At 44.0% G+C, this 23,428-nt stretch overlaps 1 protein-coding gene across 27 annotated transcripts in view; it reads left to right on the top strand.

Moving 5' to 3' along the window:
* Limch1 (LIM and calponin homology domains 1) overlaps window positions 1-23,428 on the top strand; it is a 303,949-nt gene that overhangs the window by 215,403 nt on the left and 65,118 nt on the right. For 12 of the 27 annotated variants that reach the window (XR_012907248.1, XM_075943248.1, XM_075943267.1 and 9 more), the window contains exons 5-8: window positions 2,488-2,518; window positions 4,006-4,116; window positions 10,643-10,838; window positions 15,945-16,197. Coding sequence is in view for 24 of the 27 variants with exons in the window: in XM_075943248.1 (XP_075799363.1) it covers window positions 2,488-2,518; window positions 4,006-4,116; window positions 10,643-10,838; window positions 15,945-16,197 (591 nt within the window). In the remaining 3 variants the exon portion in view is untranslated. Of the gene's footprint in view, window positions 1-2,487; window positions 2,519-4,005; window positions 4,117-9,950; window positions 10,302-10,642; window positions 10,839-15,944; window positions 16,198-17,095; window positions 17,357-23,428 lie in introns of those variants that run through there. The other 15 variants (XR_012907247.1, XM_075943265.1, XM_075943246.1 and 12 more) reach the window with 7 other exon arrangements.

Below are 23,428 nucleotides of genomic sequence, written 5' to 3'. Positions count from 1 at the left end.
TGTGCACTGTGGTCTTTAGACCCTGCTTTTCCATCACCTCCACTTACCCTTTATACCTTCATTCATGCATTGAACAAATGAGTAGCTCAGTAGCTGCTGCGTGTGAGATACTTTCCCTCCCTGAGGAAAATGCGCAAATGAGATGGCCAGGGTCCTCTGTTCATAGTGAATTTACATTGTGGTGTCAATAACTTAGAAATGTTGAGTAAGAAAAGAATAATCATGGGGGGGGGGCGAGAACACTGCAAAGAGCATGCAATAGCGAGTCAGAAAAGACAGTGCCCATCTGGAGGGGGTCAAGGATAGGCTGTCTGAGGGGGTGACCCTTCAGCTGAGGACGCAGACAGCGACAAGAATGAGAAGCAAGCATCGGCCATGGGGAGGTTTGCTGGGTATCTAGGGTGGAGGAAAGAAAAGAAGAGGTCAAAGGAAGAAGAAGCCGTTGATGCTTAGGAGAAAAGGACCCAGTGAGGCTGGAGGGTTGTACTTAAGCACCTGTGTGGAGAGAGCGCTCATCACAAGCGGTGGGGATGCTGAGCTTGGAGTCATTGCGTAGAGAGATGGTCTCACTAGATTGCTAATTAGAAATCATAAAGAATTTATATGAAAATTATGTTGCAAATTAATTTGTGGAGCTTAGAGAGGCATTGCTTCTGGGGTGAGCAGGAGCGCAGGAGAGGAGCGTGGAATAAGCTATTCGCTTCTCAGTGTTTGCTTAGGTGATTCTGATTTTTGGCACTAGTTGTTGGGAACTCTTTTTTAAAGTGTTGATATTGTAGCTCAGTTAGATCCAAGTACCACCGTTGCAGTTCTCTGGTTTCCCTTCTGAGAACTGAGCAGCTAACAGCTTAGAGGGAGAGCATCATTTTGACAAGAATTAGTAGCTTCAGCAAGGAGATACACGATGAGGGATGGATCCCATGGGGGATATTTGTATTTTTTAATTTTTTTTTTAAAGAAACACTCTAGTTTTTTAAGTACAGGTCATTTTTCTTACCTTTTCTATCCAAATGTAAGCTGAGAAGACAATAAAGAAAAAATATTTAAGAGGAAAAACCTGAAAATTATTACATTACCGACTGTGTAATTGCGTGAACTCTACCTATAATGAATGCCAGACAAGTTTGATGGAAATAAAAGCGCCGTGCAGAGGGACGCCCGGCGCAGACCTTCCAGGGGATCAACATGGTCTCACAGACGTGTAGAGAGGCTGCAGATGGCTCCTGGGGCAGGAAGTCTCTCTAAACACTGGGAAGTGTTTCCAAGTAGTTGGCAGTTATGAGGAGATCACTCAACAAATATTTTGTGAGGTCCTACTGTGTGCCGCCTATAATTTTTTTTTAGCACCCAGTCACAGTTTCTCTCACTGACCTTTTATTGTCAATGCAGGAAAAGGGTCATTTTCTCTATTCTTGGTTTTCTAAGATATTTTATGTCTTCCTTGGATTTTTTTCATCTTTCTGTTGTTAAATGGGGAAAAAAAATCTTCATAGATATTTAAGCTGAGAATAGCATGAAACTCAAAAATATAAAAACATTTCCTTGATAAAATGCGGATTGGATGGATTCTTGTCTTCCCTGAAACCCCTGACCCTGTGTTGCCCCCCACAGAGCAGGGCTGGTGTTTGCTAGTCCTTCTGATATCAGTCAGCTCAAACCTGCCCACTGCTCATCACGCATGTTTGTTAGAGTCCGCTAGAAGCAAGTAATCCTGATGTAAATGCTTTGAAGTGCCCTTGGCTAGTTTACACGGCGGGATTTCTCTCCCCCTGCCTCACCAAAGTGACCAGAGAAAAGGAATCGAGCCTTCCTTTTCCTAGTACTTACTTGTGCATGTGTTCATTTTGATGCTCCATGCATAGAGCTTTGGTGGGTTTTAGTTAGGGAATAAACATGATGTGTATTTTTTGAACACATGTGCATACATTTGAAAATAGCAAGCATATTTTCCTGTTTATGGCCAAGTTTTTATTCTAATTGTGATGGGGGCAGGGAGGAAAGCCATTTGGATAGTACTGCTTCCTCTTATACGTGTATTTTCAGGTCAAGTTTTCTAAGTTTTCAGACCTTTATTAAATGTACTTGCAAGTAGAAGACGACTTGGGAAATGTGATCAAATCTCCTTCAAGACAGAATCGTCAACAGTCAGGCTTTGTAAATTCAAATATAAATTAGTCCCAGCTTTAAGCGGAATTCTCAATTTCATATGTTAAAAAGCATTTCTGGCATCCTGCAAAACTTCAATCCTACTTGGTCCTTGTATTTTGTTTGTTTGTTTGGTTGGTTGGTTGTTTTCCCTTAGCAATTTTCTCCTACAACTGAAACCTCCAGCCATAGGCCTTTAAAAGCCAGCAATATTCTTCTGATTTTATGTGTTTTTTGTAAGTGTGTCTTAGAGGTATTTAAGAAAAGACCACACTGAAGAAACTGCTATTTTAATAATGTTTTGCTATTCTAATAATGTTTTGTTTTTCTTTCCTGACCTAGGAACCTTGATTATAGCCGGAAGCTGAAAAACGTAAGTGTTTTAATGTCTCTCTCCAAGTTTGTATACTTTGGCTTTAATTGGTCCAAGGTTGACATTTAGCTAAATGCAGTGCATCTGATAGGCCTTATTAGAAAGATTTTTCTTAGAAAAAAGTAAATGCATCTCCTATAGAATAGTTAATAGCTATGCTAGAGCTAAAAATAGTAGATTTGGAGGTTTTACTCTAATCAGAATTCAGTCTAGAAATAAACAAAAGCTTGTATTCTGTGTGTGGGTTCATTTTCCTAAAACACACAGTGATGGGTCTCAAGATTGACATTAGCCATTTCCATTTGCGGCCCAGATGGGCTCGCAGTCAGCACACGTTAGCTATGTTATAGTTCTAGTTAATGTCCTTACATTCGGGATTGTCTGTTCTCTGGGAATTTATTTGTAAGAACTCGGTTAATAAAAGCCCTCCTGGAAGTTTTGAAGGATTCATGATGTAAGAGTTTCCCGCAGAGGAAGAAAACTCACCGCATCATAGTACTCTTGCACACTGCTCTACTTTGGGCCGTGGCCAGCTGGACCCGTTTGCCTGCGTCCCATTATCCAGACCCACAGTGCAATAAGTTCTTCCCAGCGTAGACGAAGCAAAAAGACAGAACATGAACATAAAGTCTAAGCTTTTGCATGGGCTTCTGATCCCTATAATTCAGCTAAGGAGCACATGGCTAGCCAACCCGTGTTTTGTTTTTTCTCTTTCTTTTCTTTCTTTCTTCCCCCCCCCCCCCACGGCAACTCAAAGTAAAGCACATTTGTGCTTTTGTGAACAGTTCTTTGGAGAGACAGCACAAAACTAATGTAGGACAGTAACCTCAGACCACTGGATATTCATGAACATTCTTCAGCGTCCAAGTTTGGTTAATTGATAGCAACTGTGTCAAGGCTAAAATCTTCCCATCTCAGATGAATGAGGATGCGGCTGTGCTCTCCTGCAGGTCCCACTCTCTGGACCTTGCTTTCTTCTGACTTCCCTTAGATGTACTGTGTGGATCCCGTGCTGCGGGACACTCAGTAACCTTTACCGCTCCTTCGGGATTTTTGCCATCCATTCCAGTAGGTTCTCCATGCACAGGAGTGAAAAGGAGGGGCTCCGAAAGCACCCGTCTCAAATGGAGCTGACGGTCTCCTGCACTGCTCGTCTGGGTAAAGACTCCAAAGAGCTTGTGGGAAAATGCTGAGTGACGAGGATGTCGTTTTGGAGGATTTATTTTGCCTCCTTGCTCACTCAGAGATCACTTTCTCACAACCTCCTCTTGCCTAGCGCTGGAGACTTACTTGACTGAACCGTGTGTCTGGGTCAGCAGAACCTTTGGGTTCCCATTACTGTGATCTCAAGTTAATGGATGCAGCCTGCACTGGTTTTCACAAGTCAGCGTCGCTGAGCTGTTCCTTCCTGCTTTGCCGTTCCCGGAGTGGAAATATCATTCCTCGGGACAAATCCTGCTACTCGTATACGTTGTTTTGTTCCCTAGGTGTTAGTGACCATTTACTGGCTGGGGAAAGCTGCAAACAGCTGCGCGTCCTACAGTGGAACGACGCTGAACCTGAAGGAGTTCGAAGGACTGTTGGCTCAGATGCGAAAGGTGACTTGGTTCTTCTTCCTCATCCCCCGAGGGTTGGACAGAGTGGGAAAGCGGCACGTTTTTAAGATTATTACAGTTCTGGGACCAGAATGCTCAGTGGGGAAGAGAATTTGATACTCATCCAAAGAACCTGGGTTCAGTTCCCAGTAGCCACATGGTAGCCCACAACCTTAAGTAACTCCAGTTCCAGAGGATATGATGCCTTCTTCTGACCCCTGTGGGCATACGTGCAGAGAAAATATTATACACATAGAATAAAAAGAAAACTTTACTAAAATAAAGATAATTATGGCTTCTCAGGTAGAACTGTTCTGACCCAAGGTATGTACTAAAGAAAAGGGCAGGGTGTCTTACCCAGAGTGTATTTGTCCCCTGAGTCTCGTCTCCCTTGAAGTTTTATAATCACACTCTTTAGTGAATGGAAAAGCTCAGCTGGCTACAATTGTGGTTACAAAAGAGTGAGTTTGGTATGTTGGTGTATGGCCAGCTCATGGCCTGTGCATTTGGAGGAGTGATGCCCAAATTAAACAATGTGGCATTATACAAGAACAAACGCTTGCCCTGCACTTTGAGCCTAAAGGTCATGGCGCTGGCCTGTTAGGCCCTTGATGTGGGCGAGGTGATGCCAGCTATGTCCTTGCCCCAGCTGCCACCCTAGATGGGCTCTGAGAAGCTAGAAGTATTCCTTTTACTGTGTGTGTCTGATGCCCATTGTCGTTGAGTGATCTGTACACTCAGAAAATGGTTTTAGAGCTTGATATGTTTATTAAACTATTTGATGGCGTATCATTCAAAGCTTGGTTTGTTTGCTCTTGGGAAAGATTGGCAGAAGGTAAGAATTTGTTAAAGAAACAGTGGAATGCTTTTATGGAGCCTTTTAAAGGCTAAGCAATATAGTTAATCATACAAAATATTGGTTCCTAGTATTGGACAAGAGAATCCCTACCGAGCAGCCTGCGTAAGCAGGAAGGCTCACCTGTGGTTATCATCCTTGTATTTTGGTCAGGGCCATCTCAGGGCACAAATAATTGAGGCCAGCTCTTCCTTGCTTTTCTACCATACAAAACTAAATCCACTAATGAGACTCACTGAAAGATATTCAAAAGGGCAGCAAGTTGACTCATGGGTAAAGATGCTGCCACCAAGCCTTATAACCTGACTTCCATCCCTGAGACCCACATGTCCAAATAACACACACACACACACACACACACACACAGAGAGAGAGAGAGAGAGAGAGAGAGAGAGAGAGAATGAATAAAGTTTTCAGAATATTTAGAACTTCATGATTTTAATTCTGAAAGCAAGAATTTGTTCCAACTTTCTAATAAATTGGTCTTCTTTCCTTAAGGCAGTGGTTCTCAATCTGTGGGTCACAACCCTTCCACAGGGTCACACGCCAGGTCTCTTGCGTATCAGATATTACAATTCATAGCAGTATGACCTATAACATGACCTAAAAGATACTTACCTGTGATCTGTATTTTTCCATATTCTCACTAATGATTGGGTTCAAATGCAAAATGTAAAAACTCAATAACAGCTGAAAAAATACTTTATTTCTTCTCATGTAAGTGGGATTTGGGGGTGAGCAAGCAGTCCAGAGCGAGTATGGAAGTTCTACACCTGGGCGATGCCAGAACACCCGGACCCCTCTGTCCCGTGTACCATCCTCCTTAGACCATGGCTTCTTCTCCGTTGACTCAAACTGGCTGCTCAGACTTTCTCTGTCACGTCCACATTCAAGTCAGGAAAAAGGAAGAACAGAAAAGAGGGCTAGCCTTTGAGCACGCCTTTAGAAAATTACACACTATATCCTGCTGTGGTTTGAATGTCCCCCATAAAACTCATGCTGGACTTGAACTGCGGCGGTGGCTACAGGAGTTATATTTTCAGGGCTATTTGGCCGTGGGGAGTACAGTCTCACAAATGAATTGATGCTGTGGTTGCAGGAACGGGTTTGTTATCCCAGCTGGGTTACCAAGGCAAACCGTCCGCGGCACGTGCATCCTCTAGGTAGAGAATGGCTTCTGTTGTGTTGTGAAGGTCTTTCTCCATGCCAGCACCATGCATCGGACTTAGCAGACTGTAGAACTTTGAGACGCAGGTTCTTTTTCAATTACCTAGTCCGCGGCATTCCGTTCTAGTCTGTGACAATAACTCACAACTTCTCATTGATTTGAACTCGGTCATAAATTCATACCCATCTGCAAGGAGAGACGTAGGAAAGAAAGGCTTTATAAAGGCTTTTTATTTTTGGGCTATAAAAAGTAAATATATACTGGGTGGTGGTGGCTCACACCTTTATTCCCAGCACTCAGAAAGTAAAGGCAGGTAGATCTCTGTGAGTTCCAGGCCAGCCTAGTCTACAGAGTGAGTTCCAGGACAGCAGAACTGTTTCACAGAGAAACCCTCTCTCGGGAAAATACATACATACATGCATACATGATATATTATATATAATATGTATAATTTCTCAGAACACAAACAAAGTATCCCACAACAAGTAACTCTAGGGTACTTACTCTTAGCAGGAGTCCTGAGTTGTGAGGGGGCTTGGTGTTCTCAGTGTTGTGAGCAATGCAGGTTATTTCTCCATGGCCTTCACTCATCATCCCCCATCTCTTCTGGAATTTACTCTCCTTCCTCTAAGCAAGGCAACCCTCATAAAGGGATGCAGCTAATAGCATCTCCGGGGAAGACGCTTCTAGGAAAGGTAAGGGAGTATCTCCTCTAGACCCAGAGGAATTCCAAAGAATGGTAGTCCTGTTTCCCTAGTCATTGTGACCAGGGGTGGCATGGAGTGGTATGACTGGCCCACCCCTCCTGATCCAAGGGGTGGGGGCATCAAAAGAAGGAAGGATGAGGGGGTGACAAGCAAACAAACGCAAGAGAGACAAGTGCACAAAAGAGCCGCTACCATCAAACTCATCCCCCAATTTTGTATCTACTCACCTTTTTTTCTGTTTATCTGTGGTCTCTCCAGTCAGAACATGGGGGTCCTACAAACATGGTGTGTATTGATTTATTTTTATGATGCTGTGTCTCTGGGGATAGAATGCTTCCTAGAAGGCAATATCCATGGAAGGAATTGCTTCCCCAACTGTGAGGAGTGAGGCATGGGCAGTCGTGTTGGAGAAGCTAAACCTCAGACATGTTTGAGCAGCACTCAGCCACCCCGTAAATCACACAGCGAGCAGAAAAATGTAGAGCTCTCCAGAGAAGGCATCTGGAGTGTCTTAGATGCTGTCAGTCACCCGCAGACCCTTGCTGGCTCTCATTAACACTCACCGAGGGACTAGGAAGAGAGGGGGATTCGTGAAATAAGTTCAGAGTTTGTGGAGGCTAGCGGCGCCCGTTCCCTTTCCGAACCCTCTTTCACCAGAACAGCGAGCAGTTGGTACAGTGGGTTGTGTTCAGTCTTCCCTGCCTTCCCTCAAGTACTCTGTGGAAGACAGAAAGTGCTGTGCTCTAAGGCGAAAGGTACAGACAATGCAATTAGACCCCTTAAAGATGTAAGCATACCTCTCTTTGCTGGTTTATATTTTCTACCCTCTTCCAAAGCCTCACTTTATAGCAACCCCCACACCCACACCAAAAAAAGGGGGTGGCGACTTGTTTGAAACCAGTAAAGCTGCAAGTCCAGTGGATGGCCACATCTTTTATTTCTGGCTGACAGGTCAGCCTCTTGCTTTACCTGTGGCATTCCTGGGAGGCCAACAGGGCCAGGGATGGTCACAGTGACCCGTTTTCCACTTCTCAGACTGTCCATGCCATTTGTTTCCCCACCGGAGACTCAGCTTACGACATAGTCGTGAACATGGCAAGCTTTCTGTTTTTCCCATGAGCACCAGGGAGAAAGCCGCTGAGGCTCCAGGAATAAGCACACTGACCCTCTTTCTTCCTGAATCTTCTACTGCAGTTGGAGGTGCGAGGAAGACCCAGGCTCCGTGGAAAGCCTTTCTGATATTAATCTTCTGGAAAATTCAGTTTTGTCATGTTGCCCCAAGCAGCCTATAAGCATGTCGCTGCTAGCTGCAACTAGTGGCCCCACCCCCTGAGAGTCTGCGTCTCCCAGTCATCGAGACCTAAGTAGAAAAAGAACAGATCAGTGTGGAAAGTGTTGCCCTTGACGTCAGTGTATAAATATTTGATAATTTCTATATTAAAATGCGCATGCCTCATTGAAGAAAGAGTAGTTAAAACCGTTGCTGATGCTCTTTAGAGTTGTTATTCTGCTTCATCCCCTGTTCTGAATATTTTCCACATGGCGCCTGTTTAATAGTCCCTGAAGCCCCGTTGGATGGGTGTCATTGTATAGATGAAGATCTGTGAGGCAACATGAGTTGCCTCATATCACACAGCTAGCGAGATTTAGACCCAGCCATATGGTCATAAGCAGCATCATGCAGGACACATAACCCAGAGTGGCAGCATTCACCGTGCAAGGTGCGGGCAACATCCAGTTGAGCCATCTTGCCAACCTCCAGAGGTGAATAGTTTTAGGTTTTATTTTTAAGTATTTACTTCTTAACTGTGTGGGTTAAGTTAAAGTAACTCCCCGATTCCCGTTTTTCTCCTCTATAAAATAAGGATGTTATTAACTACCATATTGACTGGTTATAGGGGTAAATAACATGATATGCAAAAAGCATGACCCGGACATATAGTAACTGTTCAATAAAAGTAAACTTCATATTTTAGTCATTTGGCCGATGAGTAATTTACAATAATAACTTGTATTCCCAAGGAAGCTAAATTTGAACCTCTGTCTAGTTCAGATCTATATTTTTTCAGTGAGTCATGAGTTCTTTTTTCAACTTCTCAGGCCTGGATTTTGTTCCAAATTCATGTTAACTTTTGACCTGCAAGTAATTAACCTTAATTTCCATAACTGGCATTTCTACCTTCCCCTAGAGCAGTGGTTCTCAACCTGTGGGTCTCAAGGGGGTTGAACGACCCTTTCACAGGGGTCACATCAGATGTCCTGCATGTCAGGTGTTTACATTACAATTCATGACAGGAGCAAAATTACAGCTATGAAGTAAGTAGCAACAAAATAATTTTGTGGTTGGGGGTCACCACAACATGAGGAACGGTTTTAAAGGGTCGCAGCATTAGGAAGGCTGAGAACCACTGCTCTAGAGTGTTGTATTGCTAGACTCACCCAGGTGTTTGACAGCCTATTCTTCAGGGGCTGCAGGGTTTTCCTCACCCCCACCCCTGCCCTCTTGCCCACTCCTTCCTCCTGATGGGAAACCTGAGTGTGCCTTGTGAATTGCAAACATCCCAGCCTCCCCCCCCCCCCCCGTGCCTATCTCCCCAGGGTGGAGAATGGTTCAGAAGCCCCCCTCCCCAATTGTTAGAAGCAGACAGCAAATATACTTCCTGCAAAGGCATGGGCTCCCAGGGGTACCTCAGATAGAATAGACCAGCGTCTCCAACTGCAAACATGGGAAATGCTGATTTATTTTTTTTTCCTTTCCATTGGGAATGCAGGGGGGACCTCCATGTGCATCCCGGGGAAATCTGTGGGGCAACATTCCGCTCTTTGTCCGTGAGAGCACACTCCTCTGCCAGTGTGATCCACAGTCTTGATTTCTAGCGACAGTCTCCGGGATATTGAGCGAAGGTTTATCTTTGAGTGACGGGAGTTATTTTTGTTTTCACCAGCCCGGACTATTGTAATGAATGCGAAGGCACCGGCGGGAACAAGGCTTTTCTTATAATACGAGGGTGAGGATGGTTTTGACTGACCTTTCTTCTGCTGGAGTTCCAGTGTTTTAGTATGTGCCGCTTGTGCTAGGAAGAATTTATAATCACAGGCTGTCAAAGACAGCCATTGTTCTCCCCGCTCCGAACATGTGGGTCAGCCACAAGTGCCTGCAGCTCCCCCAACGCCAAGAGCTGGCGGGGAGAGAGCATGCCTGGATTCTTCTGAGGCATCAGGAAAAGCAGTTTGCATATTTTTCATTGCCTTTTTTTTTTTTTAACTTTTGCCTCAGAAAGACAGCTCGCTTTCAGAGCAGGAATTTTCCTCCAAGGTAGCCGGAGATGGAAGCATACTGCTGCAGAATTTTACAGCCCTGATTCTGCCTGTCTTTGCCAGATAGCATAACCCTGGGCAGTGGTGCTGAACTAGGGGCTCGTTTCACAGACATGCGGCTATGGATTCCGAAAGACAGGTTAAAGGTTTTGTCCTTATTGTCAACGATCATTGCATTCTTCTGAATCCAAACTTTGTGATTTTCTATATGTAATTGCTTTTTAAAAAATGTGTGTGGGATGTGAGTTACTTGGGGATTTTTTTTGTTGTTGTTGATGTGCATGATATTCTAATTGAAAGGATGCAGGAGAGAAAGCTGGAGGAATTGGCTAATCACCTGTTGATGCTCATTAGTCTCGGTAGCTAGCTGCTATGACTTTTCCACACCAGATCGCGAGTATCTTCGTGGATCACTGGAAGCCGGATAATCTATGTATGCTGCAGTCATATCTGAAATTCCTCTGTTTTATTTCGGGATAGGAGACTGATGACATTGAGAGCCCTAAGCGCAGTATCCGAGACAGTGGCTACATCGACTGCTGGGACTCTGAACGCAGCGACTCCCTCTCTCCTCCTCGCCACGGCCGAGATGACTCCTTCGACAGCCTGGATTCTTTCGGCTCCCGCTCCCGGCAGACACCTTCACCAGATGTAGTTCTCCGGGGAAGCAGTGATGGTAGGTCGGCTCTTGGAATTAATCAGCAACAGGAGTTTCGGGGTCATGGTTAGAGAGTGGAATGCCGGGAAGGCAGTCTCCATATCCACCTGGCGAGAGCCTGGTAATTCTATGAAACTGGAAAGGGGTGGGCAAGGTCTTTGGCTGTTATTTTTCATGGCTTTCAGAACTTTGATTGGCTCTGCCAGCAGTTCGTTTGAACACTGCCTCAGTGAATGTATCTTCTGCTAGAAAAATGTGTTACATCATTGGTGCCTGAATCAAGATGCTGTGCAGACCATTAGCTCATAAAGTGTGCTCAAGTTTATACACTGTGGGTACAAAGAAGGGAGATGCATAAGTGAGAACGGGACAACTCCCCGGCACGCTAGAAGTGCACTTACAGCGCACAGGGCTGGGGTGCTGCCCCTCTTCATTAGCACCCGTTTTATCAGTCAGTTTGATGCTTAGCATGTCTCACTGCTGGGCTAGCTCAGTGCAAACGGCCGTGAATGAACAGGGCAGTGCCAGACTGCCATTTGGCCCCAAGGCTGAGTTTTATTTAAATCCTACGAATCTGATATTATTTGTATGGAATGATCATTATTTTTGCTACCAAAAAAGAAAAAAAGACTTAAGAAGTGCGGTCCTGTAGCCTGCTAGGAGTTCAGTGGCTGTTACTAAGGGCTGCTTGCTTTAGTTCTCTTCTGCCTCGGGGCTTTTAAGGAGGGCAGCTGGCTTGGTTCTGCATGTGTAAACTTGCAGGAAAACAGCAAGGCTGGTGGGGGATTTTTTTGTTTCTATTTTTGCATATGTTGCTTGGTTGATAGTTATATTTGGGGATATTCTTCTACTGTCTCAGATCAGGATTCTCTTTTGTGGCTTTTTTCTTGTTTCTTTTCTTGTTACATCAAATTCTTACTGTAGGTTTTTTTTGTTTGCGATTGACACCAGGCCTTGTGACATCTAGATGAGGGCTGGGCCACTGAGCCGTATTCCAAGCCCCTCGGCCATGCAGGTCCTGGTGATACTTGGTGTTTCACAGGTCCAGGTTCTAAGTTAGACCAGACGCTTAGCAGGCAGTGTCTTATTTAACCTTCAGCATCGATGTTGGTGTCTCGCTACATCTTAGCTTTCCTTGCACAAAGCTGGGAGACACCCCTGATCCTTATTTTACAGATGTGTCTTCAGGAGTTTAAGCCTTTGTCCCAATATTTCTAAATGATGAAAAGCACTGTCGGTCTTGTAGTTTAACTGTGTCGGCCTCAAGAAGTGTGGGTCCGAGTGGGTTCCTCTTAATTTACCAGGGCTACTTTCCCTAACCCGATAGAGGTTTTATTCTGAAGTCGCTATTCTAAAGTCAGAATGTACACTTTTCCGCAGACAGCTTAGCCTCGGGGCCGCATAGTGTGTGACTCCCAAAGAATTCCATGGTACATTGTGAGCTGCTTGAGAAATATTTCTGAAATTTTATTTGACATCTTAAGTACCACCCACAGCACTAGAAGTTAAAATACCAAGTCTGTGATCTAATTATGCTTTCATACAGCCCATGCATGGGTTTGCTTTTACCAAAACCATCTCAGCCAAACTATGTCACCCATGTTGTTTGTTTTAACTTCGAAAAAATATGGCTTCTTTTTCACCTTTTTTTTTTCTGTAACTGGTACTGTGGATGCTTTAGTCTGTCACCAGCTTTGAGGGTTCAGAGTTTAAACCGCATCTTGAAAGCATTTGAGATGATGATTAGTAATATTATACTAAAATAGCCCAAAGCACAGTTTAGTTGCAGCAATTAAGGCTGATAAACTAGAGCCTATGGATAAATGCTTTCTCCAGCAGATGAACAGTGAACAATCAGGTGAACACAGCCCTGCCGATCCCCCATCCCCGATCCCCCTCGCTGTGTGTCTTCCACAGGTTTCACCACTTAATCTGATATCTTAAGGCTTCTCTTCCTGTAAACTAATCAAGATCTAGTGAAGCCTCAAAAGAAAAAACATAACTCTTAATCTTCCTTTTTGGTGTGTTCCTTAAAATGATGCTAATCAGTAAGATTGCTAGTTCTAAAGTAGTTCCACATTTGAAAGCGAAAGACTTTTGGGGGCGGGGCGGGGGGGTATGTCTTAACATTTTCTTGTCCCACAATCAGGAATCAGGGGCAATTTTAACATAAAATTCTTTGCCTTTATATTGGGTCCATATGGAAGGCTTCAACTTTGTTATATGGGTGGGTACCTATTGACTAATTCAAAGGAGACAAGTCACATTCAGAAGCTCCATGATTCTGAGTTGGATATGGTTTTCTGGTAGGAAGGCTCTAAGTTGGCTTGCTTCAGCCAACTTGTCTTGCCAACCAGGTACCAAGTACCTCCTTCAGCCTCCACCGGCATCACCTGTGAAGGCCCTTTAAAAACTTCACTGAGCAAGAGATGCAACCTTGTACCTATTTTGCTTTGACAATTAGTCATATTTCATAAATATGACTCATTGCATTAATAGAAATAACAAGTAAGCAAAAATGAAGTGCTAGAAAAAAATTACAAAGTATTTGTAATCTGAGGGTATCTGGCAGCAAACATGTGGAAGGAAGAGGGGGCAGAGAGGGGTAAGGGACACAAATGGCTCTATTGCTGGTAGCCACGTGGGAAAGAAGGGTGAGACTTTGATAAAATAATATTGCACTGTGTGCTCTGTTATGTTTTTCTAACTTTGCACATTTGAGGAGAAGCCAACCTAGTAGATTTCCGTGTCCACAGGCTAAAATGAGATAAGCATCTTTTTTTAGGTCTAGCCTTACAATTATGCAGGCATAACACGCCAGCCTTCCTGAGGTCGCCTGAGTCACTTCACCGAATCCTCACAACATCCCAGGCGAGCACTAGTGTCATCCCTGTGTCAGCCATGGGAACGTAGGGTACGGGGGTTGAAACGCCCAGTGTCCTGGAGCTAGCAAGGGGTGGAACTGAAATGCCAGCTTGGCTGTGCACCACTGAAGCTACCCACTTTACAGCTAAGCCCTGGGACATTGGCGAGTTAACATTCCTTAAAATGTCTGTTGAGACAGTCCTGAAGAGTAATTCCAGGAGGAAAGGGGTGTGCTTACATGTTAACATGTTTTCAGCTTCCAGTATGTTGTGATGATATTTAGCTAAGATGCAGAAATATGGCCCCTAGAGCGTAGATTGAGGGATCTAAGACAACTGTAATCATCACTACGCTGTTGTAGTAGATGGTATACTCATTTACTTTAATTCATGTATTCAGCACAATGTAGTATTTCTCTACTCAGGACACTTTAAGAAGATGTTTCTCTCAGAACAGTGTGCTCACAGGACAGAACTTGGGGTGTCCAGTTTCCCTGAGCCTGCACTAATCAGCCATGGGGAGGGGAGAACCCGTCTGGCTCCTCTGAGCCTGTTTCTGTCTTTATAAAGAGAGGCTACTATCACGTGGAGAAACAAATCTGTGTGCTTGGCAAGGCAAGGTGGTGTGCGTATTTGTTTACAGGCAACCTTTTATTTTGGCACTGACAGATACACTTGTTAGGACTTGTGGTGGGTAAGGGGCTAAATAATGAATCAAATCCTAACAAGTCAGGAAATGGCCAAAATTTCAGAAGAGAGACTGTAAGCAAGTGCCATGAATAATTCATAGTCTGAATATTTCACATTCAATGAACAACTTGTTCACAGCCAGTGCTCTTAACTCTTATGGTCTCTTAAACATCATTATATTGTCTAGTCTTTGGGGTAAATCCTTTCATTCCAGTATCACAGAGAAGGACAGTCAAGTATGTTAGGAAGCCACGGCTCATGTCTGATGGGATCATAGGTCCATGTTCCAACATAAAGAACAGGGAGCATGTATTAAACACTCGGTGCCAGAGACCAGAACAGTGGTTACAGGTGGATTCAACCCTTCTAGTTGCCCCATAAAGCAGATGGCGTCATTACCCTCACTTTACAATTTAGATAACATCAGGTTAACAAGACCAATGAATAGCAGAATTGGAAATGGAGTGGATCTGACCCAAAACCGTGTACACCACCCCCTCTGCCTTGTCCCAGCTCTTGACTCTCTTCTTAAGCATAAATGTCTTCGCTATCAAGAGAGTCAGAATGATGTCATTCGTTGATTGAGAGTTTTCAACCAGCATTAAAATAACAGTTACTCATATGATTGTGTTTTTCTTAATGATAGCTTCATTCTAGTAGACCTTAGAAATCTAGCAACATGAGACTTGGACAAAAAGAATGTGTTACAATTATTGGGGCTGTGATCAAGGAGCAAGGCTGATGTTGGCAGAGTTGAATTCCTTTGCATTCAAAACAAAACAAAACAACTCTTCAGCCAAACTGAATCATGTATCCATCTGAGTGTGAGATACTCACTGGCTGCAATGGCGTGCCTTAGAAGCTGTATCCTGGACAGCTCTGGTTTTCAAAACAAAGGGAGAAAGAACTGTCCCAGGAGAAGACATGATCATGGGTTGGTAGGGGCAGCAGGAAGAAGATTGTCCAAGGGAGCTGGGAAAACTCTGTAGAAGATGAAGCCTCTTGGGAGGTAAACCCTCAGAGAAGTCCAAGTGGTCACTTTTCTAAGTTCTGCTGTTCTTATCTGTCTTTGCTACTAGATAATTTGTACCTTCTCTGTGTTCTGAGGCAGGGTAAAGATATGTAAAGACAAATAATTTCTAATTCATCCATGTCACAATGTCTAGCACAGTAGACACTAGAGGTAAGTAAAATCCCATTGGGAAACTGGTAAGATTTTCTCTTGAGAGCTGCCAAAGCAAACCTTGGCAGGCAAAGAATTCCACACAAATGTGTCACTTACTGTAATTCCTGGCACACTCAGGCTTACTTACCCCTATTAAAAAAAAATAACAAAAACCCACCACCAGCAGCAACAACAATAAAAAAAAAACATGCTTGTAGTTTTTTTGGTTTTCTCTCACTAAAATTGAGGCCTTTTTCCAGAGGAGGTTAATTTAGGGATTTTCCAAGTTTCTAACTCAGGGTATGAATTCCAGAACACACAAGAGTTACTTAATTCTGTAGAGATGCCACTGAGCATCCCTGCTAGCCCAGCACGCTTTCCCAGCATCCATCCTCTCTTTCCCAGGAAGAGGAAGCGACTCTGAATCTGACTTGCCACACCGGAAATTGCCGGATGTGAAGAAAGATGATATGTCTGCACGACGGACTTCCCATGGTGAGCCGAAGTCTGCAGTACCGTTTAACCAGTACCTCCCGAACAAAAGCAACCAGACGGCCTATGTCCCAGCACCTCTGAGAAAGAAGAAGGCCGAGCGGGAGGAATACAGGAAAAGTTGGAGCACGGCCACCTCCCCCCTGGGCGGGGAAAGGCCCTTCAGGTAGGAATGAGGTTTCAGGACTTTGCGGTGCCATTCTTGAAGGAAACGAAGTGGCCAGCGCATCCCAGAGAGCTTTGCATGAAATACCAATTTCATGAAGGTCCCTAACACTGTGCCTGGCACGCAGTAGGTAGCTAAGGAATAGTTCACTGAGGAGCTGATGCTCTGAGGTCAGTTCCGTGGACAGAATGTGGAAAACATGTGTCGCGTGTGCCCTACTGTGGAGGCCACCCAATTTCTGAGCCTGTTACAGTGGGTGTACAAAGACTATACAACAGGATTCTCGATGCACTCATGTAGAGCAAGCAAAGATAAGAACAGAGCTGATGGGACTTGAAGATCAGTGCAGATAAGGGTCAGAATAAATAGAAGACATGTTTTTCTTTTTTTTTTTAAAGAGCAGGAAGCGATTTCTTTAATCTCCGTATTAAGGTACATATTTATTCTGCAAGTATGTGTTGAGTATTGCCTATCTATAATGCGCTGGGTACTGTCTTTTAGGATTTGGGGACCCAATAGTAAAACAGTAGGAAACAGTCCCTGTCTTTAGTAACCTTTTAAGGACTTTAATTCTCACTTTTATTCTATGCTTTTTCCATTGAGGGAATGTTTAGTTCAAATTTTTGCTTACTGATCAAAACTAATGAATTTTACCTTTCCAGCAGAAGTTGTTTTTTGCTTTCCATACCAAGTTTGCAAGAGTCCCTGATCAGTATGTAGGAGAAATGCATTGTGTTAATCAGCTGCACTAAGTCGGCTTCGGATTAGCAGGATCACATTCTGGGCTCTGGCTGTTTATTTTGTAGTTAAAAGTGATGTCAAAATGTCTTGGAAGCGATGTCCAGTGTGTTTCTGGCCTGTCTCTTAGCTTAGTAAACCATGTTGTCCAACCCACTAGTTATCCAGAAACAATAGAGGAGGAGGGAAGTGAAACAGGGTCTCCTGGTGAAGATGACCCCTGCAGCCAGACGGGCCATGATGGGTGGCCTCAAGGTGGGTTAGAACCTCCTCCGGGCAGTGGTGAGGAGCAGTCCCCTGAGGAGGTTGCTGTGGTGCCCACTGCCGTTCCTGAAGACAGAGATGCTGTGGAAAGCCAAAGGCGCAGGAGGCTGGAGGAAGCTGGGATCAAGGTCATGCCTGCAGCACAGCGCTTTGCCAGGTTAGCTCTGCCAGCTGAGGGCTGGCCTGGCTGGCCTTCTGCATGCCCGCAGGTTTGGAATCGGTCTAGCCAGTTGACTTCTCATCTGATTTCCCCAGTTGCTACAAGTTCTCCACATGGCTCTTCCCTGCTCTAGACAAATAGACTATTCTGCCTCGGGGCATGTCTCTGCTGAGTCCTTGGCTAGTTAAAATGGAGATCAAGTGTGAACTCTCTGTGCTTCATTAGACCCTGTGTCTGTGGTCAGCTATTATGGGCTGCAGGATTTACCTAGCAATAACATTTTATTTTTCTCTTGCTTGTGTCTCGTTAACTCTCATACTACTCCTAAATGGCTCATTACATCATGTGACCGACCCATCATTAGAATATGTTCAGTGTCTTGAAATAGGGGACAATCTATTCCTAGAGAATAACTGACTTAGAAAAATAACCTTGTTCTCTTAAGGAGAAGTGAGGACTGGATTTGCCAGTGTGTTTTCTAAAACGTGGTCATTGAAAAGCTAGGAATGGAGCAATGACTTCTCTTTGTCGCAGCTAAAGGCATCAGTGTGCAGTGCTCTGGCTAGGTCGTGTGGGATAGGGGAGAGGAAGTGTTTTAACAATCAAAGCCACAGAATTCTACAGGTCTACAGCTTTATTGAAGGGAGGTTGAAAAGCTTGTTTGTTTATTTATTTTCATCAGAACCACTGCGTTCCTCACAAGTGATCTTGCAGTCAATGCTATGTAACAAATTGACGCTCAGAGCAGTTCAACACCTGAAATTCCTTTCATTCTTGCTGTTCCTTTACATTTTAAAAGGTCACTCATACACTGGCTTCTTTTCCAGAAGGAGAAACAAAGGGTGGGTGGTTATATTACTTCTCTCCCCGCTGTGAAAAGATACCTGATCTTAGCCACTTAAGGGAAGAATGGTTTATTTTCGTCCCTAATCTTGGGGGATTTTAATCCCATCGTGTCCGGGAAAGTATGGAGGTGGGAAGAGCTTGGTCATATTGTAAGGAGCATGAAGCAGCTGGCTTTATTGTGTCAGGCAGTAAGAGAATGGGATCAATAAGGCTAGGCTGCAGCTCTCCCCCCCCCCCAAAGGCTTGCTTCCAGGGACCCACCTCTGCCAGTCAAATCCCATGTCCCATCTCCCAAAACAGTGTCACCATCTAGAGGTCAAAACCACACACGAGCCCACGGGGATTCTGGTGACAGCCCACATTCAGAACATAGCAAGGACGGTAAGTGACCTGCAGACCCGGCTAGAGCTGACCCGGCAGCCGGATTCAGGTACTTTGACTGTAGCACCTTGTCTTCCTCCCAAGGGCTCCATAGGCTCCTTATATGTTCCCACGGTCTCATTCTTGAAGTATCCAGTGTTAACTTTTATAGATCTAATATATTCTTTCCCTGTTTGTGAGACCCCACAGTTAATCTGCCTACCCTAAACATGTAGTATGTGTTTCTAGAAATTCTGATGTAAAGTCTGCTTGTATTATAAGCATGTCTGTGAAATAATGAAAAATAATATCATACTGTATCTTCTGGCTATCCAAAAATTCTTTGGCTGTGTTGGAAATATACTTTTCCTGTATCCTTCAAGCATCTGCATATCCCAGAGACCAAGCTAGAAGCTGAATACAAGTAATGAATAGCATCCCCTCACCATACACCATATTTCAAACTTGCCTGACTCCTGTCTTTAAACTTAGACCACAGTTACTAAGTTATACAAATGAGAGGACGAACATGCAGAATCAAATCTCTACAACTTTGATGCGCATATCTTATTTTTTATCGTATCTGTGAAGTCTTTTAGCTAAAAGTCCATCAAGAAAATCATTGTCTTTTGAGTTTTTGAAAGAGCAGCAGAGGCTGAGCAAGGGAATGCTGGGTGCTTACTGGTCTCACACGGGAATAAGATGGCAGAGCACAAAGTTATGTACAGGTTGGGAGTTCCGGAAGTGACCTGCACCACTCAGTGGGAAGCATATTTCACAGTAAAACATTGAGTTCTTTGAGAACAATTCTCATTCAGTCTACAAACAGGGAGTCATGGTTTAGAATGTGTTTCTGGTGGGAGATGCTGTATTTAGGGGGTCACTTTTGCTTCCATGCATGTTTGCTGTTATCTGAGTCCGTTCTTACCTGTGTCATCCAAGTTAGCTGGGAAGCAGAGTTTTGCAGGCTTGTTAATGTCTTCACATCCCAGACTTTCTCCTGCAGCGTTTAAAGTCACGTCAAGGCAGCTATGAATACTCCCAGAGAATGTCCCCCACAGAAGCACTGAGTATCAGCTCTAGTCTCTAGGAGTTCATTTGGCAGACAGGTTTTCGCTGCTAGCTCACTCCTGAAGCCACATACACCATGCCACCAGCCCAGCATGCCTGCGTTGTTGTCACTTAACTTTATATAAGTCACAGTAGAGTTGAAAGTCATTCTAAGTTTATCCACACTTGGGGTTCTGCTTTTAATGTGGCAAAAAAAAAAGTTGCTTAACTGGAATGAAATGCAAATCATGCGGGGGTGGGGGGAAGGATTCTCTGCGTGTGGAAAGTGAAGAGTATAAATCATTGAACCATGCCAATGTCTCAGCATTTGACCTCAAGTCTCTTGTTTTGACATCCAGATGGATTCTAGCCATCACAGTTTTGGACCCAGCAAAGAAGCTAAAGATAATTCTTGAGGACTGTTGCTCAGCTGGGAAGAACTGTTAGCTGGGCATGTGCCATGCAAGAAAGGGACATACATACACGGTGGGGGGGGGGAGACAGCTTCACAGCCAGGCCACTCTTCTGCTTCCTTCCCAGGGATCCTCATATATGTCTTTGCGTTACTTTGAAGCCAATATATACACGTAGCAAAGATGCATGTCGTTCCTTTTGCACACAAGGTTAGAAGTCAGTGGGACCCATACTGCTTATGAAAAATAAATCAGGAGGTATCTTACCATCAAGGAACAGAAAGTAGGACTTATGTGTGGTGGTTAATATTTATTAGAGTTTCCATCAAAAAAATTTTTAAAAAAGTATATAAATTGCTTTTTCTTCTATTTTATTTTATGACCATGTTAACTTAATTACCCCCTCCTCCTAAGAGTCTGTTAAAGAAGCCAAATTTCTGTTTTTAAGAGGGTAAAATAACCAAGATTCACTTCTCCCTAAATTAAAATGCCAAAGAGATTTGAGTTCTCTTAACTTGGTGTTTCCCATTGGAGAAGTAAATTTTTTAACTGAATTATAGGCTTCACGTGACTGTGCTTCTCTTCTAATTATTTGCACGTGTTTCCTCACTCAGCCTTTTCTTCTGGTCTGTGAATCTTCTCAACCACATGGTAATTAATGACAGAGGGAGACAACCCTCCCAGGGACAATAGACATTTCAGAAACCTTCAGAGGAAGAGCAGATGCAGCCCAGCGCCAGACACATACTCTTCCATGTCCCTCTGTACCAGATGCCGGCTCCCTCCTGATTTCTGCAGATCCCCCAGTCTAGGGACCAGACAGACACAGGCATGACCTCTGTGACTCTGAATGTGTCTGCCGTGCCTGGAGACAGGGTAACAAGGAGGTTTCTGCTGTTGCCCGTGACGTTCCCAAGAGAACGAACAGGCCTTTCTGGAGAGCCCAGTTTCTTTCAATAGAACACACTCACTGCCAAGCCAAGCTGGCTGTTCACTGCCAGGGAAAAGGAGTAAAAGAGAAGGCCAGCTTTTTCTTATTTATTTATATTCTTCCCCCTCTCCCCTCTGTGTGTGTGTGTGTGTGTGTGTGTGTTACATGTACGTGTTCGTGCTCTTGAGCGTGCAGAGGTCAGAGGAGAACGTCATGTATGTTGCTCTGTTAGCCTCTACCTTATTCCCTTGAGCAGGATCTCTGATTGAATCTGGAGCTAGGCTGGTGGCCAGAAAGTCCCAGTGATGCCATTGTCTTTGCCTCTCCCCCCAGCACTGAGGTTACAACTACTCCCCTTTAAGTGGGTGTTGCCAGATTAAAGTCATGTCCTCTTCCTTGTACAGCAAGGGCTTACCTACAGAGCTGTCTCCTCCTCCCTCTTCCCCACTTCCTTAGTTTTAATCCGTATGCTTTGAAATATATAAACTTTAGACATTATGAGACAAGCGTTTTCTCTGCCCTATCCTATGCAGCATTGGGTCCAGGTCCATAACCTTTCTTATCATGATAGCATTTCTTTTCTTTTTCTTTTCTTTGTTTTTTTTTTTTTTTTTTAGAAGAGGCTGGCAGGATTGCTAGGTCATAAGCTGGCCTCTGCATTTCTCTGTAGTTGAAATCCGGTCTTGAACTTGTGATCTTCCTGACTCAGCCTCCCAAGTAGCCGTGACTGCAGACCTGTGCCCTTGGTCCCCACTAGAGCTCTGTATTTCAAATTATGTGTGGCTTGTATTTCCTCTCGTGAGCAGTGATCACCCAGCCGTTGCCAAGCCTGTCGGTAACTGTAAGTCTGAGCAGCCTGCCTCTGCTGCTTCTGCAGACCCATTGAAAGTTACTTGACTAAGTTCATAAAACTTGAACTAGAAACCTTAGCACTCTCTGCAAAATGGAAGTCATAATTTTGTGTATTAGCTTCTCAGATTTGTAGTTACTGAAAATTAAAAATATATCAGAGTTTAACAATAGACTGCCTTTAAGGACTAAATAATACAGAATGGAAGTCATTGAAATATTTGGGGTACACAGATGCTTGTGACTGTTCTTCTCCATATCTGCCTTCAATGCATTTTTATTTCGTGGTCAGTAGTGTCAGCCAACGATGTACATCAGTTCTCATTTCTCTGAGACAGCCACAGAGCTCTGAATTTACAGAATTCATACAATGAACAAGAATTGCTCGTGGTAACAGTTTTCCAGTTGGAGTAAAGATATTCCGTGTCCGGGAGTGTCTTAAAGTGGCCATTGATAGAGAAACTTTATTCAGTCTCTTCGCAGAAGCGCACATAATCTAAATTGAGATCACTTGAAACAAGTCCCTGCCACACTGGGCAGTTAGCCTAAAAAGAAACACTCGGAGAATTCGCAGCCCAGCTGGGCTTGCAAGATGCATCAGGTACCAGATTCGCACAGCTCGAGTTGGCGCTGTAAACTGGCGGGGCCATTTGCATACATGCAAACGTCTTATTTTAACAAATGCTTTCAGAGACGTAGGCCAGGCCTCCCAGTCAAAAGAAAGGGAAAGAATTTGAGTCTTCGATTTGGTTCACACTGATGATCTGCCCCACACAGGGGTCCGAGAATAGACGAGGTGCTCTCTGTTGAAAGGGCTTTGTAAACTATTCCACGTTGAGCAGAATTGTGAGGTAGCACTAGTTAGCATTCTGCCGTCGCCAGTCCTCGCAAATGCTTCCGTGCAGTGCAATTACAACTCTATTCTGAGCACAACTCACAGAAATCACTTTATTTAGTAACCAAATTACTTCCCTTTTTCCTGTTCTCATAGTGATGATAATGGTTTTTTCTTTTTTCTCTTCTTTTTTGGTATGATGCTCTACTTTCAAAGCTGCTCCTGGCATTGTTGTTTGTCCAATCAGTAGCACAGTGCTCTATTCATCGTCACAGAGCAGGGCCTCTAGACCCAGCGTGCCTTGATTTGTATTTGAATTTATGCACCAGCTCTTTGACCTCGTGCAGATTTCTTGGCCTAATCTTTCTACTTGATAAAATGAGGAGAAGTATATACCATAGGCCATGCGGTTTTAGTTTTAGAGTTACTACTTGGGAGGAATTGTAGCACATGCTGTATGCTCATTATCCACTGACCAGTATCATTATAATCAATTTGCTTTTGCATAATGACTCCGAAGAGATTCAGTGGTCTATCATTTTCTACTAACTATTCTTCCCAGCCAGAGTTGACCAATCCAAGTTGATCTTTGCCAGACATGTCAACCAAGGATTCAGGGGAGGAAAGTGAACACAGTCCAGGGAGGGACTAGGCAGGAGACTGAGAATCGAGTGCGCAACTCTAAGGGCAGGGCTCAGTACCTTAAATAATAAATTAATTGAGAAGTAAAATATCACACACACACACATTTGTTTTGAAATCTTATTGAAAATAATTGCTAATAG

The sequence above is a fragment of the Microtus pennsylvanicus genome, chromosome 12 (assembly GCF_037038515.1).
Source record: "Microtus pennsylvanicus isolate mMicPen1 chromosome 12, mMicPen1.hap1, whole genome shotgun sequence".
NCBI lineage: Eukaryota > Metazoa > Chordata > Mammalia > Rodentia > Cricetidae > Microtus > Microtus pennsylvanicus.
Note: the sequence above shows the minus strand (reverse complement) of the source record. Positions and strands in the feature narration are given on the sequence as shown.